Consider the following 17,012-nt stretch of genomic DNA (forward strand, 5'->3'; position numbering starts at 1 on the left):
GTTGGTGTGTATTAGTGTTGGTGTGTGTTAGTGTTGGAGTTAGTGTGTGTTAGTGTGTGTTAGTGTTAGTGTGTGTTAGTGTTGGAGTTTGTTGGTGTGTGTTAGTGTTGGTGTGTGTTAATGTTGTTGTCTGTTAGTGTTGGTGTCTGTTAATGGTGGTGTGTGTTAATGTTGGAGTGTGTTAATGTTGGTGTGTGTTAGTGTTGGAGTGTGTTAATGTTGGTGTGTTGGTCACAGCTGATCAGGTGGAACTTAAACACCTCACTTTCTCTTCCAGCTCCTTCGTGGTGCGTTCAGGTGCAGCAGAGGCGGAGCGGCAGGACGCTGGTTCATCCTCTGAGGATCCGAACGACCAGAAGAAGAATCTGGACGACAACCAGAGTCTTCTGGAGGAGGTGAGGAGATAAAAGCTGAGAAACTACGCCACCTAGAGGCCATAAAGACACACTGAGCAGCTGCAGCAGGAAATATGGAAGATGATGAGGGTCATATTTAATATTTTGGTGTTAATTATTCCAGATAAATTGACTGTAAGTGTTTTTAATTATTTCAACATTGTTGGAGATCCCATTCAACATGGTGAAACATCTTTCTACAGCTAGCAGAGGCTTGAAACATGGAAATAGTTAAATATCTGTAATACGAGGAGACAAAATAAGCACAAAGAAATAAAATTTAGTTCCAAAAATTGAACAAAATGACACAAATGACACAAAATTATACAAAAGAGACAGAAAATACCAAAAACAAGATTAAAAAATGGCACAAATTACAAATTACACAAATGAGACACAAAAAGATAAAAACTAAACACAGAACTCAATAAAATGAGGCGAAAAAACAAAACCAAGACAAAAAAATGACAGAAATCAGCTAAAATTATGACAAAATGACACAAATGAGACACAAAAAGATAAAAACAGAACCAAAATGATACAAAATAGAAACGAGACACAGAACTCAACAAAACGAGACCAAAAAATGACACAAAATTATAAATGACACAGAAAATAACTAAACCAAGTTTCAAAAAAATGACACAAAATAACAAAAAAAGATTTTAAGAAATGAAACAAGGCAGCAAAGTCTAAGAAAAAAATAACAAAAACAAAATGCCAAAGGGTTTAAAACAGACCCAAAATGACTCGACACAATAAACCCACACATTACACAAATAAGACACAATTTTACAAAAACAAGATTAAAAAAATGACACAAAACAGCAAAAAGTAAGACAAAATAACACGAGTAAGACAGAAAATAACACAAACAAACACAAAAAGACAAGAAACAGACTCAAAATTATGCAACTGATACAGAAAATAACAAAAACAAGTTAAAAAATGACACAAAACAGCAAAAGTTAAGACAAAATAAATCAAACATTAAATAAGACTTTTATTTAAAAATTTGTCTGATTCTATATTTTATAATTTTATGGCTGGAATCGTCAATATAAACTGATCTAAATGTAACTGATTCCAGCAGTAAATTAATGCATTAATAATAATAAATAAATCTCCTGCTCCCCCTGGTGGCGACATCTGGAACTACCTGATCAGATAAACGCTGATTTTATTTTTGGTTTTTTTTTCCAGCTGACTCAGATCGAGGCGGAGCTCCGGGAGTCTGTCCGTTTGGACGTCGAGCGACAACAAGAAGCTGAATTTCTCCGTCAGCAAGAAAACAAACTGCAGAGACAAAACCTGTGTTACCTGAGTCTGAGCCAGAGAGTCGGAAAGTACGAAAAACCCCAAATATACACCTCAAATTATTAAAATTTCCTACATAGACCTTCCCTTAGATTTCACTGTCAAATTACACAATATTTACTACATTTAAATCAACAAAAATCAAATTATTTTACAGATATTCACTATTATTTGAAGGAAAAATGTGTATGTTAAAGTTTAAAAGATACATTTTTAAACTGTTATTTTAAGAATTTACCTGTTTGGTTAAACCACAGATAATATGAAATTAAAAAGAAAAACAAATTATTATTTACATTTTAATTTGTAAGAAAAATGAGGCAAAACTGTAAATGATGTCAAAAATCTGTAGTTTAATAAATAATAACTTGTTCTTTTCACCAAAAAATCTAACTATTTTACAGATATTTGCTGTTTTTTCACTGAAAGTAATAAATAACTAGCTAAAAGTAATAGTTATAAGTAATAAATAGTGAGCAAAACGTCATAGTTAGCTAAAAGTAATAGTTATAAGTAATAAATAGTGAGCTAAATGTAGTAAATAGCTAAAAGTAATAAATAGCTAAAAGTAGTAAATAGTTAGCTAAAAGTAGTAAATAGTTAGCTAAAAGTGGTAAATAGCTAGCTAAAAGTAGTAAATAGTTAGCTAAAAGTAGTAAATACTTCGCTAAAAGTAGTAAATAGCTAGCTAAAAGTAGTAAATAGTTAGCTAAAAGTAGTAACTAGCTAGCTAATAGTAGTAAATAGTTAGCTAAAAGTAATAAATAGCTAGCCAAAAGTAGTAAATAGTTAGCTAAAAGTAATAAATAGCTAACTAAAAGTTGTAAATGGCTAGCTAAAACGAGACACGAAATGACAAAAATGAGACAAAAAATGCTAAAAATGACAAAAATGAGACACAAAACGACAAAAATTAGACAAAAAAATGACAAAAAAGAGACAAAAAATGACAAAGAAGCTCTTTCGTGTTGACTTCTCCACCAGACCCTGGGTCAGCAGCTACTTCAGGAGGTTTCCAATGCACATCTACTGTCTTCCTGTCCAGGCAGCCAATCAGAAGGGACGGAGGCGGGGCCAGACTAGGAGGAAATGATCATAAATCACTAATAAGGAAATATATTTATGTATTAATAAACCTTATCATCTTGGCTATATCACATTGGATATCTCACTAGCAATTTGTTGCAGTGAAGTCAGAACGTTATAATTTTTATTTTCAGTTCCTTAATTTATTTCATTTTTTGTTAACTTAAAAAAACAAAATTGAATGAATTTTCCTACCTTTAAGAAGAACGTTTCAGCTTTGCAGAGCTTACTCAGGACATTTTTGGAACAAACAGCTGGGCTATGATTAAAAAAAATCAACATAAACCAAAAAAATTGAGACCGATGTGAGTAATTTTGGGCTTAAATATGTGTTTAAAGTTTAGAAAACATTGTTGGGGTGCCTCCCTGTTGGCGTCGCCGGGCCCCACCACACTATCCATTTTTACCCTCTGGACTCACATCGGGTCCCGGCTCCGATTTCCTCTGACCGGCTCCCGGTGGCGGCCTGCCTTGTGATGGGCTGGTTGCCGCCCCTTCGGTGGGCCGCTTGGCCCCTGTGTCTGGCTTCCTGGCTGTGTGGGGCCGTTGGCCCCCTCGGGGGAGGGAGAGGGGGTGGGGTTGGGCGGATCGGGTGGTGGGGTGGGGGGTTTGGTGGGGGCTGGGGTGGGCGGGGTTGGGGTTTGGGTGGCGGGTGGGTCCTCGTGCCCCGGGCCGCCTGGGTCGGTCTGGGCGCGCTGGGGGTGTCGGTAGCTGCTCCCTCTTGTTCTCCGGGTTTGCGTCGTTCACGGTGGCCCCGGTGGCTCTCTGGGGGCGCCGCCCTGTGGCTCCTACGGCCCGGGGGGAGGGGTGCCCTGTTAGCTTGGCCCTGCCTTGCCGTGATTGCTGTTCTGGGCTTCCGGGTCCTTCACACTTGCATGTTTGATCAGGTCTCGCCAGCTACCGCCGAGTCCCATTTCAGCGAATGAAGGACCCACCAGAATGTGCTGAGAATCTCTCCAGAGTCTCTACCCTAAACTCATTCTCTCTTGCACTAGTATCCTCTTCTGGCCTATTCTATTCTATTCTACACTATCAAGACATCCACAACTATGGTGCTCAGTACCGTTTGCTTAATTATTTATTTATTGTATCTCTTTCTCTTTTCTGCTGGTTTGGATTTCTTTTCTTTTTTTCAAAATTTTTTTTATTTTTTTATTTTTTTTTTAAATTGATTGACAGTTAGTAGTTGGGAATAACACACCACCTTACTATCTTTAATTGCAATAGCACCGCCTGTTAATTTCTATCCCTGTTCATCCTGTTCATCCTGTTCGTCCTGTTCGTCCTGTTCGTCCTGTCCAGTCTTTGTTTCCCCCACACATCACTGAGGTGTAGCACTGCCCTCCCTGGCTTATAATAGGGAATTCTAATAAAGAATATCTGCTTAGCTTTCAGGGAGGGCTGGTGATGGTCACACACATGCACTAAATATTAAAATATTTGGCTGCAAGACTAAAATATGCATCGATCTCATACAATGTTGACTCCCCTTTTGTGGAGTTAAACAATGAGAACAAATGCAGACAAAAAAAAAAAAAGAAAACATTGTTAAATAGTAAAACTGACTGTAATCAAACTGCTTCTTGCTGCTCTGCTTCATTCTCTTCATGATTTTTACCCTAAGATGTATGGAGTCACAGGAGTGCCACAATAAAATCTGTTAAAAAGTAAGGAAATAAATGTATAAATATAAAGAGAAATAAATAATAAGTCTGTTTAAAAATAAGGAAATAAATGTGTTAATATAAAGAGATAAATAATAAATCTGTTAAAAAATAAGGAAATAAATGTAAATATAAAGAGAAATAAATAAACAAAAAGATAAATTTTGTCTTTGCTTTTCACTTTTCACTTTTTTTAACTTTTATTTTTCCATTTTGTCATTGCCTTTCCCGCTTTGCATTTGCTTTTACTTGATGGACTGAGCTGTCAATCAAATGGCTCTGGGCGGGGCTTTCTGTCCAGGTGAGTAGTCAATTCCTGATCACAGGATTCCTGCCTGACGCCAGCTCCTAGCATGGCTAAAGTATATATATATATATATATATATATATATATATATATATATATATATATATATATATATATATATATATATATATATATATATATATATATATATATATATAAATAATATGTGTGTGTGTGTGTATTTGTTCTTTTATTTTTTTCTCTTTATATTTACACATTTATTTCCTTATTTTTTAACATTTATATTTTATTGTGGCACTCCTGTGACTCCATAAAGGCTCTAAAAAAATTGATGCCCTCTGAACGCAGCATCACGGTTTTACGTCATTGCGTCACTGCGTCGTCCAGCCCTTCTTCTGTGAGCGTGCGCGGCTACATCCCCGAAACACAGACATCATGGTGAGATTCTGCTTCTATTTACCCCGTTTTTAAAAAAGATAAACCGGTTAAAACCTAAAGTTTCACGTCTAAATGTGTCCGAACGCCCGTAGACTCTTTAAAACGGCATCTAAACGTCTCGTGTCGTTTTTTTTTTGCCCGTTTAGCCTCCTGTTAGCATAGCGGTGCTAACCGGCGAGCAGCACATGGGCAGAGAATGAGCTAACGGCTAAGCTAGCGGCTCTATTGTGTCTGTTTAGCTGATTATACTGAGTTATAAAGCTGTAGTTTCTGCTGCAGTGAACGTTAACCTAACTTTTATAGGTTTACTTGCTGCTGTCTGTTTGTTCTAGTTCCTCGAAGTTAGCCTGTTAGCATGCTAGCCTAGCCTGTCAGTGGGGCTTTGTGGCTGTCAGAGGAACAAATCAGCAATTATAGAAATCCGTGAATAATTAGCGTGTAAATAATGAACAGAAAACACGAGTGAGGCGACAAACTGTTTATGTTTTAAGCGAACTTCACCACTCAGCGCAGGTTTTATCAGTTTTTGTGTTTTTATAATACTTTCTTATTAAAGTCTCTAAAAGCTTCTAGCGGTTTCCAGGGGGGCGGGGCGCCGCTGCTGCTGCTGCCTTCAGGGCGGCTCGGAATAAATAGTTCTGTCCACGCCCAGAGTCTGGGAAGGATGATTTTAACTGCTGAAGGTGCTTTAAAGCACAAAATGACTAAAAATCTGTCCAAAATGTGTAAAAAAAATTCCAAAATGACTAAAACTCTTTGTAAATGATCCCAAAAGATGTCTATAATGATTAAAGATCTGTCCAAATTGTCTCAAAAAATGTCCAAAATGATTAAATTTCTGTCCAACATGTCTAAAATGAGTAAAGATTTGTCCAAATTGTCTCAACCAATTCTAAAATGACTAAAAGTCCTTTTAAATTATCTCAAAAAATGTCTAAACTGACTGAAAATCTGTCCAAATTGTCTTTAAATGTCCAAAATGACAAATAATCTCTCCAAATTGTCTCAAAAAATGTCCAAAATGATTAAATATCTCTCTAAAATGACTAAATACATGTCCAGATTGTCTTTCAATGTTCTGGTTTGTTCCTTCTTATATGGCAGTAAAGTGAAAATCTTTGGGTTGTGGATAAAACCAGTGATTTTCCATCTTGAATTTTGGTGCTGTTTATACATATTGCAAGTAATAATACAAGTTAGCTGCTTGCTTTTGTAATAAATTAAAGCTGCAATGACTAATTGAGGAAGTGGGGGTTTTGTTTAAAGGTTCAGGTTCTATATTTCACTTTAGCGACTCGATATTTAAAATTTTTCATTGTTAACTGCAGAATCATGATAGAAGTTCAGTCGCCCTTTCATTTTATTAACTGATTAATACTAATAAACTAATACCAGATCAATTCAGATTTACCCTTATTCTAAAAAAAAACACTGACTATAAACTAGGGCCCGACCGATTTGGATTTTTTGAGGCTGATTACAGTATTTGGAAGAACAAGATACTGATAACCGATTAATCAGGCGATTAATTTGAAAAATATATAATGAATAAAATAACCTCTTTTTTGGTCCCTTAATGCTACAACAAAAAAGATGTGCATTACAGGCAGAACATTTTACTGTTTTAATACTTTGTCCTTTAGTATTTCTTTAACTTTACAACAGAAAGGAATTTTCAAGTACAAAAACATGCAACAAAGCATTAAACCTCTGGGAAATTATAGAACCTTAAAAAAGAGTCGATCTATAAATGAAAATACAGGGTGTCCCAAAAAACTTGAAATAATTTTATAAGCAATTATCTTGAAAACTACTGAGTCTAGCTCAATGAAATTGAACAGTTTAGGTGTTGAACATCATCAGTTTATTATGGGACCCATTTCATAAGTGTTCAATATGTGCACCGCCTGTGACGCGTCACGCTGCACAGTCTGGGGTGACTCTGTGCATATTCCAAGATGCAATGTGACTTCTCTTTGTGAGTGGACGGCATGGCTCAACCTGACAACAGAACACAAATAAAACATTAAATATAAAATCTTGATCTGCTTCTATACATTCTGTGAAAATTTGAGGTTATTTCAACAAGAATTACCAAAATTATTGGCCTGCGAAATGATGTCAAATTTTTGGGGACACCCTGTACATCTGGTCTGGTACTTGTAGTTGCTGCAGATTAGAGGTAGGTTATAGTACAGGTGGAGTTCCTGTAAAACATTATTTCTGCAGCCCTCTGATGCTCTTTAACATTAAATCACATTTTCTCTACTCCATTATTTTCTTTGCTATGAAGTCAGGACTCATATGAACCAAAATAAAAACAGAGATCCTTTCTCAGATGTAAAACATGTCGTCTTTGACAGCATTTTAAATCTATATATGTTCCTCCATAACAACACAGTGAGTTGTGTTCCAGTCTGGGTCACGTTCTAGGATTTTCTGACAGTAAAACTCAGAGTGACATCATGATGGTTGCTGCAGACAGACAGTGATATTCATCATTTTACTGAATAAACCTCCTCTCCTCTGGGTTCACATCCTCCTCTTTAAATGATCCTCAATAGCAGCTGACAGAGTGATGAACGCTCGTTCTGGACGAGCAGATATTTTGTACACTTACATTATTTCTGCAGTTACTTACTGGCTTTAAGCTGTTAGCTAACGCTATGCTAGGTTATTGCTAACATAAACAGACAGGAAGTAACTTAAGCTAGGTTAGCACAACTTTAGCAATGTAAATGAAAAGCATGTACAATGCAACGAAGCCATGACACATGGCAAAGAGAGTTAAACTGAAACGGGAGACATGCTGAGTCATTGTTTATTTCACAATGTGGTTCTAAACTTACCTATCGGCTCCGCCCACTCCTGTAGTTTCCTGGCTGTAGTTTACTCCTGGACATTACTGAGAAGACAGCAGTGAGGACGGAGGACAAAATGGAGTCAGAGCTCCATGTATTGGACAAACGGGACATCATTCAACGACATTTACTGTTTTATGAGAAATTAAGAATATGTCGGTGTATAAAACTCTGGCTGGTGATGATTGCTTTGAAAAGGGCTATAATCGGCTGGCTGATAAATCAGTCGGGTCCTACTGAACACCTTTAAAATCTATGAATATTTTACTGCAGAGCTTCTAGACTGAACTACAGTCGTCGTAGCTGAAAGAAGTTCATCAGCGGCCAAATGAGTCGTAGGATGTGAAGACTGTTATAATTCGACTTTTAAACTCCAAAAACTGCCATTTATTGTGTTATAGGACATCTACAGTTGTTGAAAACTAACCAGATACTCACGTCTGTGTATTTATGAGCCGTTGTGTTTGTTGTTTTGTGTATAAGTGTTTGTTTTGTTTGTTCGTAGGCGTCCCTATCGATGGCTCCGGTCAACATCTTCAAACATGGAGCAGATGAAGAGAAAGCTGAGACGGCTCGACTGGTGGGTTTGACTCTCTGTAATCAATTAGATGTTTTTCTGTGTTTCTTTAACTTTGTGTTTTCTCTGCAGTCCTCCTTCATCGGTGCCATCGCCATCGGAGACCTGGTGAAGAGCACTCTGGGCCCAAAGGGGATGGTGAGACTTTAACTGGTTCCTGTTGAGTATTTGAGAGAGAAAATATAATAAAAAGGCTCCAAATCTCGTTTTGTAGGAGTTATCGTCTGTTTTCACTCATCTTTACCAGAGTTGGAAATCCACACATTAAAACATCTTGTAATCGAATCTTCTTCCGTCTGTTCAGGATAAGATTCTTCTCGGTGGTGGAAAAGGCGGTTCGGTGACGGTGACCAACGACGGAGCTACAATCCTGAAGGCCATTGGAGTGGACAACCCGGCCGCCAAAGTCCTGGTTGGTGAGTGAAGACCAATATCTACATGTGTTGGATGAATTTGAAAGTTGTAGTGAACTTAACGCAAAGTTAAAGCTGTTTTCTGTCAGTTTACAGACTGAAAAAGTGCAGAAAATTTACAGTAAAACCTGATTTAATGCTGTTAGAATCTATTTGTGTGACACGTTTCCACCCAGTGATTCATAAAGAAGAAGTTGAGGTTAACCGGAGTTTAAAATAAACTAATGTTGGGTTTATTTTTGATCTAGTTCACAGAATCGTTAACAGATCTGTTGGTGAACCTTTTAGTCTATCTTTGTTATTTTTTGTTTTTATTAGCAAACAGCTGAAAGTTTACCCAGAATACACTTTTTAAAGTTATCTTTGGCCCCAGACCATCGCATTCCCACCTCCGTGCTTCACTGTCAGGACTATACATTCACTGGTAGTCAGAAAAGACACAAAAGAAAAAAAATTGACACAAAACAACCACAAATAGACACAAAACATCCAGAAGTAGACTCAAAACAACCAGAAATAGACACACAACAACCAGAAATAGACACAAAACTACCAGAAATAGACACAAAACTACCAGAAATAGACACAAAACTACCAGAAATAACAAAACGAAGTACTTCATTACATAAAGTTACTGTTGATAAAGAACCAGCTGATTCTGAGGAGCTTTGGGAGGAACTTCATCATGTTTGGGTGATTTTCTAACGTTAATTTAACCGTGTGTTTCTGTTGTCAGACATGTCGAAGGTTCAGGACGATGAAGTCGGAGACGGGACGACCTCCGTCACGGTTCTGGCTGCCGAGCTGCTGAGGGTAAAAATCAGTTTTTAGGGTTTAAGAGTCTCTCAGGAAGCAGAAGAAACGGAACATTAATGGTTCGTTGTTCCCGTTGCAGGAGGCCGAGCTGCTGATCGCCAAGAAGATCCATCCTCAGACCGTCATCTCCGGCTGGAGGAAGGCGACTCAGGCGGCCAGAGAGGCTCTGAGGGAGGCAGCCGTCGACCACAGGTGAGAATCCAGAGACAAACATCAGCTCTGTCCCTGTCAGGAGTTTCCTTTTTCAGATTGTTGGATTTAAAAAAAGCGACATTTGTTGACGTTAACGCTTGATTTAAGGAACTGATGTCCATTTTGAGCAGATGTTTTCTGGTCCAAACGGTTAGTTCTTCATCAGAAATATAATAAAAAATAAAGGGTTAGGGTGTAAATTCCACCAGCTGCCATTTCCACGCCCTCAGCCTTATTGGGAGCATTTTGACAGCTTTTGATCACCCATGACTGGAGTACATCCTAGACAAATTTCAGCTTTCTTCCAGATTGTCTCAAAAACTGTCCAATATGACTAAAAATCTGTCCAAAATGTCTAAAATGACTAAAAATCTGTCCAGATTGTCTCAAAAAATGTCCAAAATGACTAAAAATCCATCCAAATTGTCTCAAAAAATGTCCAAAATGGCTAAAAATCTGTCCAAAATGTCTTTGTCTCAGAATGTCCAAAACGACTAAAGATCTGTCCAGATTGTCTTTAAATGTCTCAAAAATGGCTAAAGGTCCAAATTGTTTCAAAAAATGCCCACAATGGCTAAAAGTCTGCCCATATCGGGCATTTGGGCAGATTTTTAGCAGATGAAGACAGCTGGTTCTCAGACCTTGTTACAGATGCTACCTTACCTGGTGGTTGTTCTTTAAACTCTACCCTAAACGGCTTAATGTTAATGCTGCTTCCTGGTTGGTCTCTGTAGCAACGAGCCGGCCCGTTTCCAGGAGGACCTGCTGAACATCGCCAGGACGACGCTGTCCTCCAAGCTGCTGACTCACCACAAAGACCACTTCTCCCAGCTGGCCGTGGACGCCGTCATGAGGCTGAAGGGATCCGGGAACCTGGAGGCCATCCACGTCATCAAGAAGCTGGGCGGCAGCCTGACCGACTCCTACCTGGACGAAGGTGAGCTCATAGCACTAGCGCTGGTTTCTGATTGGCCGCTGGGCTGCAGTACAGAAAGAATTAATCTGACAACAAGAGTGCCAATGATGCTGAGTTTTCCTTTATCCAGGTTTCCTATTGGACAAGAAGATCGGAGTGAACCAACCGAAGAGGCTGGAGAACGCCAACATCCTGATCGCCAACACCGGCATGGACACCGACAAGATCAAGGTACAAAATACACAGTAGCATGTAGTAGTACACAAAATACTACTACTGGTTAACCTGGAAACTACACACTAAACATCTACTGCAGCATCTTTACAAACACAACCAGTTGTTTACTCTGTAGAAGTTTAGTGTATATCATAATACTGCCACCACCGTGCTTCACGTCATGATACTGCCACCACCGTGCTTCACATCATGATGCTGCCACCACCGTGCTTCACATCATGATGCTGCCACCACCGTGCTTCACATCATGATGCTGCCACCACCATGCTTCACTTTATGATGCTGCCACGACCATGCTTCACATCATGATGCTGCCACCACCATGCTTCACATCATGATGCTGCCACCACCGTGCTTCACATCATGATGCTGCCACCACCGTGCTTCACATCATGATGCTGCCACCACCGTGCTTCACATCATGATGCTGCCACCACCGTGCTTCACATCATGATGCTGCCACCACCGTGCTTCACATCATGATGCTGCCACCACCATGCTTCACATCATGATGCTGCCACCACCGTGCTTCACATCATGATGCTGCCACCACCATGCTTCACATCATGATGCTACCACCACCATGCTTCACATCATGATGCTGCCACCACCATGCTTCACATCATGATGCTGCCACCACCATGCTTCACTTTATGATGCTGCCACCACCATGCTTCACATCATGATGCTGCCACCACCATGCTTCACATCATGATGCTGCCACCACCGTGCTTCACATCATGATGCTGCCACCACCGTGCTTCACATCATGATGCTGCCACCACCGTGCTTCACATCATGATGCTGCCACCACCATGCTTCACATCATGATGCTGCCTCCACCATGCTTCACATCATGATGCTGCCACCACCGTGCTTCACATCATGATGCTGCCACCACCGTGCTTCACATCATGATGCTGCCACCACCGTGCTTCATCATGATGTTGATGTTTGATATTTCTGGAAATGATACAAAATAAAAAACACCCTAGAGGAGGATCAGCTGAAGGTTTAAATGTTTACTTCTGGTTTGTGTTTTGCATCAGATCTTCGGCTCCAGGGTTCGTGTCGACTCCACAGCGAAGGTTGCAGAGATCGAACTCGCAGAAAAAGAAAAGATGAAGGAGAAGGTCGACCGAATCCTGAAACACGGCATCAACTGCTTCATCAATAGGTACGAACAAATACAGACGAACACAGGAAGACGTACAATAATAATGCTGTCTTCAAGACATCAGCTGTAATTCTTGCTCACTAGATTGTTTCTAAAGCACCATTTATTCACAGCAGACCTTTAAAAATGTACGTTGTACAGTACCTCCCCAAGGCTCTTCCTGGTGCAGAAACAGCAGCTTCTGATACTATAATTCCTTGTTTTCTGGTGTTTTTAAATGTTTATCTTTGTTTCCTCGCAGACAGTTGATCTACAACTATCCAGAGCAGCTCTTCTCTCAGGCTGGAGTCATGGCCATCGAACACGCCGACTTCGCCGGCGTCGAACGTCTCGCTCTGGTCACCGGTATGTAAAAAAACACAAAAATTCAGATAAAGCAAGTTGTGATTGTTATATTTAGTTTACAACACAAGAAATGTGAACTGAAAGGCGATAAAATGGGTGAAATTCTTGTTTTTTTAGGGCTGCAAGTGATAATTGTTTTAATTTTTGGAAATAATATGTGAAAAATGTCTTGTTTCGTCCAAAGATATTCAGTTTACTGTCAGAGGAGGCAAGAAAATAGAAAATATTCACATTAAAGAAGCTGCAATCACAGAATTTATTTAGATTTTGATTTTAAAAAAAAAAATACTAAAATAGTTCATGATTAATTTAATATCTGATCAACAGAACTATTGCAAGTATTTAAGCAAGTATTTAAGCTTGAAAATCATATTTTCACATTCAGAAAAACAATAAAAACAGAACATCCAACACATAATGTTGAATTTTATTAGATAAAACACTGAAATGTGTATTTCTGTGTTTACAAAGCTGATAGAAAGTTAATTCATTGGTTAATCTGCATCTCATCAGCAAAACAAATGCTCTAAAACGCGTGTTAAATAATTGACTTATTGTTGGATTTACCGTTTGGTGTTTTCTGAATAAAAAAAAGCAAACATTTTACCTGTTAAAAATAATCAGTGTTTGATTTTTATGACTTTTTTCCAGTTAAAGTTGAAATTTGATGTCGTATCTCTTTAACTTAAGTAAGACTTAACTAAATAAAATAAGAAAAATATACGAAACACAAAATAATATGCATAAAAATAGCTAATTTATGTTTGTGAGGTCATAACTTTAGTTTGAACTAAGATTAATCCACTTAATTAACATTACTGTGGAGTCCAAGCCTTAATATTATAATCACTCAGGTGATTAAATTGCATAATTGCTGGATGTGTATTGATCAGGCGGTGAGATCACCTCCACCTTCGACCATCCTGAGCTGGTCAAACTGGGTCACTGTAAGCTGATCGAGGAGGTCATGATTGGAGAGGATACACTGATCCACTTCTCTGGCGTCGCCATGGGTAACCAGCATGTTACACTGAGTTATCGCCATTTGTTTGGTCGTTTCCTGCTTCCTCCGTGTGACTCCTACCTGTTCTTCTTTGGCTCCGCCCCCCTCAGGTGAGGCCTGCACCGTCGTCCTTCGAGGAGCGACTCAGCAGATTCTGGACGAAGCCGAGCGTTCGCTGCACGACGCCCTGTGTGTTCTAGCTCAGACGGTGAAGGAACCTCGGACCGTCTACGGAGGAGGTACGAACGAGACGCCGTTTATGAACGACTCTCAAGATTGTTTTTTCTAGCTTCTCTCTATGACTTTAGCCATGTTGTTAGCTTCTTCTACGACTTTAGTCATGTATTTAGCTTCTCTCGATGACTGAACTCATTCCTGCTGTTTATTTTTTCTTCAGGTTGCTCTGAGATGCTGATGGCCAAGGTGGTGACTGATCTGGCCAATAGGACGCCAGGAAAGGAGGCGGTCGCCATGGAGTCATTCGCCAAGGCTCTGAGGATGGTGAGTGAGGATTGAACTTCTTTTATGGGATATGTTTTTCGTGTTAAAGTTGGTGGATCTCATCTTTGTTGTTCTTTCATAGCTGCCGACCATCATCGCAGACAATGCCGGCTACGACAGCGCCGACCTGGTGGCTCAGCTGAGAGCTGCACATCAGGAGAACAAGACCACCTTTGGACTGAGTGAGTAAACACAAGCCTGGGAAAGATCTCAACACCAACTACAAAATACATGGCTAAAGTCATTGAAGAAGCTAACTGACATGGCTAAAGTCATTGAAGAAGCTAACTACATGACTAAAGTCATCGACGGAAATTAACTAGATTGCTACAATCCTAGAGAGAAGCTAATTTTACAGCTAAAGTCATTGAGAGAAGCTACCTACAACCCACAACAAAACGACGGCTAACTGTACAGCTAAAATAAACAGAGACAGACTTAATGAAAAATATAAAACCGCTAAACTATCGTTAACAAAGATAGCTAGCTTAGCATATCTAATATTTGACTCTTGAATTTCATCTAACACGTTAAACTGCTAATTGAATCATATTAATGGTACATGTGTTTCCCTGCAGACATGTCCGAGGGCTCGGTGGGGAACATGGTGGACCTGGGCATCACGGAGTCGTTCCAGGTGAAGCGTCAGGTGCTGCTCAGCGCCTCCGAGGCCGCAGAGATGATCCTGAGAGTCGACAACATCATCAAAGCTGCTCCGAGGTCTGTCCACCCTGATGAATGACTGATCCTTACAGTGGTCTACATATGATAGCAACATACTCTGTGGCTAGTTACTGATTGTTTACTAACTTTTGTTTGTTTACAGGAAGAGAGTCCCCGACCACCACCCCTGCTAGACGATGGACGAGTTAAACCGGGGAGGCATCAGTTTTGTTATTTATCACCTCTTGTGTAGTCAAAAGAAACGCTCCACTGTCTTTTTTTCTCTGTTAAACTCACTGTGGACGCACAGCACAGGCTAGCCGGCTAACGCTAACCAGACGTGGCAAGCGTCAGCGGCTACGCTAATGCTAGCAAGACTGAAGCTAATGTTGTAGCTGTTTGTCAGCATAAATCGATGTCGTCAGAGTTTGAGATGCTAACATTAGCCAAGGCAGTTGCTCTTACTGGAGCCTGGTTATGCTAAAGTTAGCCGCTAGGTGCCGCCAACAACGTTAAGAAAGCAAGTTTGTTTTTGTTTACTGAAATAAAAGAACCAATCCTCATCTGCTGGTTTGTTTGTCTCCTTATATGTCTGTTTTAATCTGAAAAATAAACACTGATATAACATAAATCTGCTATTTAAAGATGAGCAGGAGACGGTAAAGACTCGTTAGCATCAATGAATCCAGATGTTGAATGTGGGATCCTGACTGAAACTTGAATGCAGTCATACAGAGACGCTAACTATACGGCTAAAATCATAGAGGGAAGCTAACTACACAGCTAAAGTCATAGCCAGAAGCTAACTACACAGCTAAAGTCCTAGACAGAAGCTAACTACACAGCTAATGTCGTGTAGAGAAGCTAACTACACGGAAAAAATCATAGAATAAGCTAACTACATTGCTAAAGTCATGTAGAGAAGCTAACTACATAGCTAAAATCATAGATGCTAATGAGACGACTAAAGTCGTAAGGAGAAGCTAACTACACGGCAAAAATTTCAAGTGAAACTATCGAACATATTGAACAATTTTATTTTCCGTAACCAGAACTTGTTGCTGTTTATCACTAATTCTTGCAATCATGAGAAATTTAGCGCTGCTAGCAAACATCTAGTCACCTGTTAGCATTTAGCATTAGAGGCAAACATGTCAGTTTGTGTGCTGTAAAGGATTTCTGGCAGTAATTAAACATTCTAGCAAACCTGCAGCAAAAACTACAACTACCAGTGAACTGTTGGCTGCGAGTTTTCTACGACCAGGAGTTAAAGTTCAGATGGCCTCATGGGGTCACTGAGACCTTCAGAGTCAACAAACTGTTGAAAATATAACCAATCATTCAGCAGAACCTGATTCATCATAAAGCAGTGATTTCAAACCGACATTATACAGAACTAGATGTGTTTATTACTGTTTAATGTGACTATGATAGTTTATAAACAAAATTCTGACATTTTTGTCATAATTATAAAATTATTTAGTCAAAGTCAAAGTCAGCTTTATTGTCAATTCTTCAATATGTACATGACATACCAAGAATCGAAATTTCATTACTCTGTCTTCGTGCAACAGTAGACATTAAATAAAGATTTAGAAAATAAGATATTAAAGGGCAAAAAAGAACAAAGGAAGCAAAATTAGAGCCGAGCAACAACTAAGAACTAAGAAAAGCAGAACTGAGTGAAATGTAAACATGACCATGAGATAAAGTGACGGATTTAGTGCAGAATACTCAGAACAGTGTAAATAAGTAACAGTCCAAGAAGTGCAAATATGCTTGATGGTTGAATGTGCTATTACAGTGCAGGTCAGAGGTTATTGACCAGAGTTTGTGTATGTGGGGGAAGGGGATGGTAGAGAGGGCAGAGAGGGGAGAGAGTTCAGCTTCCTGACAGCCTGGTGGATGAAGCTGTTGCTCAGTCGGCTGGTCCTGGTCCTCAGACTCTTCAGTCTCCTCCCTGATGGCAGCAGGCTGAACAGGTTGTGGGATGGGTGTGTGGGGTCTCCTGCAATGCTTAGTGCTTTGGGAGTGAGGCGGGTGCTGTAGATGTCCTGGAGGGAGGGGAGAGAGACACCCACAATCCTTTCTGCTGCTTTCACAACGTGCTGGAGGGTCCTGCAGCAGGAGGAGGTGCAGGAGT

General features: G+C 39.6%; 1 protein-coding gene across 1 annotated transcript; it reads left to right on the plus strand.

Moving 5' to 3' along the window:
* The first annotated feature begins 5,085 nt into the window (after positions 1 to 5,085).
* On the plus strand, positions 5,086 to 15,432 carry cct2 (chaperonin containing TCP1, subunit 2 (beta)). The gene is made up of 16 exons (XM_023271312.3): positions 5,086 to 5,168; positions 8,535 to 8,609; positions 8,679 to 8,744; positions 8,911 to 9,022; positions 9,756 to 9,832; positions 9,915 to 10,027; positions 10,762 to 10,964; positions 11,074 to 11,174; positions 12,230 to 12,357; positions 12,599 to 12,702; positions 13,596 to 13,715; positions 13,816 to 13,944; positions 14,103 to 14,206; positions 14,289 to 14,388; positions 14,785 to 14,926; positions 15,033 to 15,432. The coding sequence occupies exons 1-16, from the start codon at positions 5,166 to 5,168 to the stop codon at positions 15,061 to 15,063; spliced, it is 1,608 nt and encodes a 535-aa protein (XP_023127080.1). The 5' UTR covers positions 5,086 to 5,165; the 3' UTR covers positions 15,064 to 15,432.
* Positions 15,433 to 17,012: the final 1,580 nt, after the last annotated feature.

Source organism: Amphiprion ocellaris, chromosome 21, assembly GCF_022539595.1.
Source record: "Amphiprion ocellaris isolate individual 3 ecotype Okinawa chromosome 21, ASM2253959v1, whole genome shotgun sequence".
In the NCBI taxonomy this organism is placed as follows: Eukaryota; Metazoa; Chordata; class Actinopteri; family Pomacentridae; genus Amphiprion; species Amphiprion ocellaris.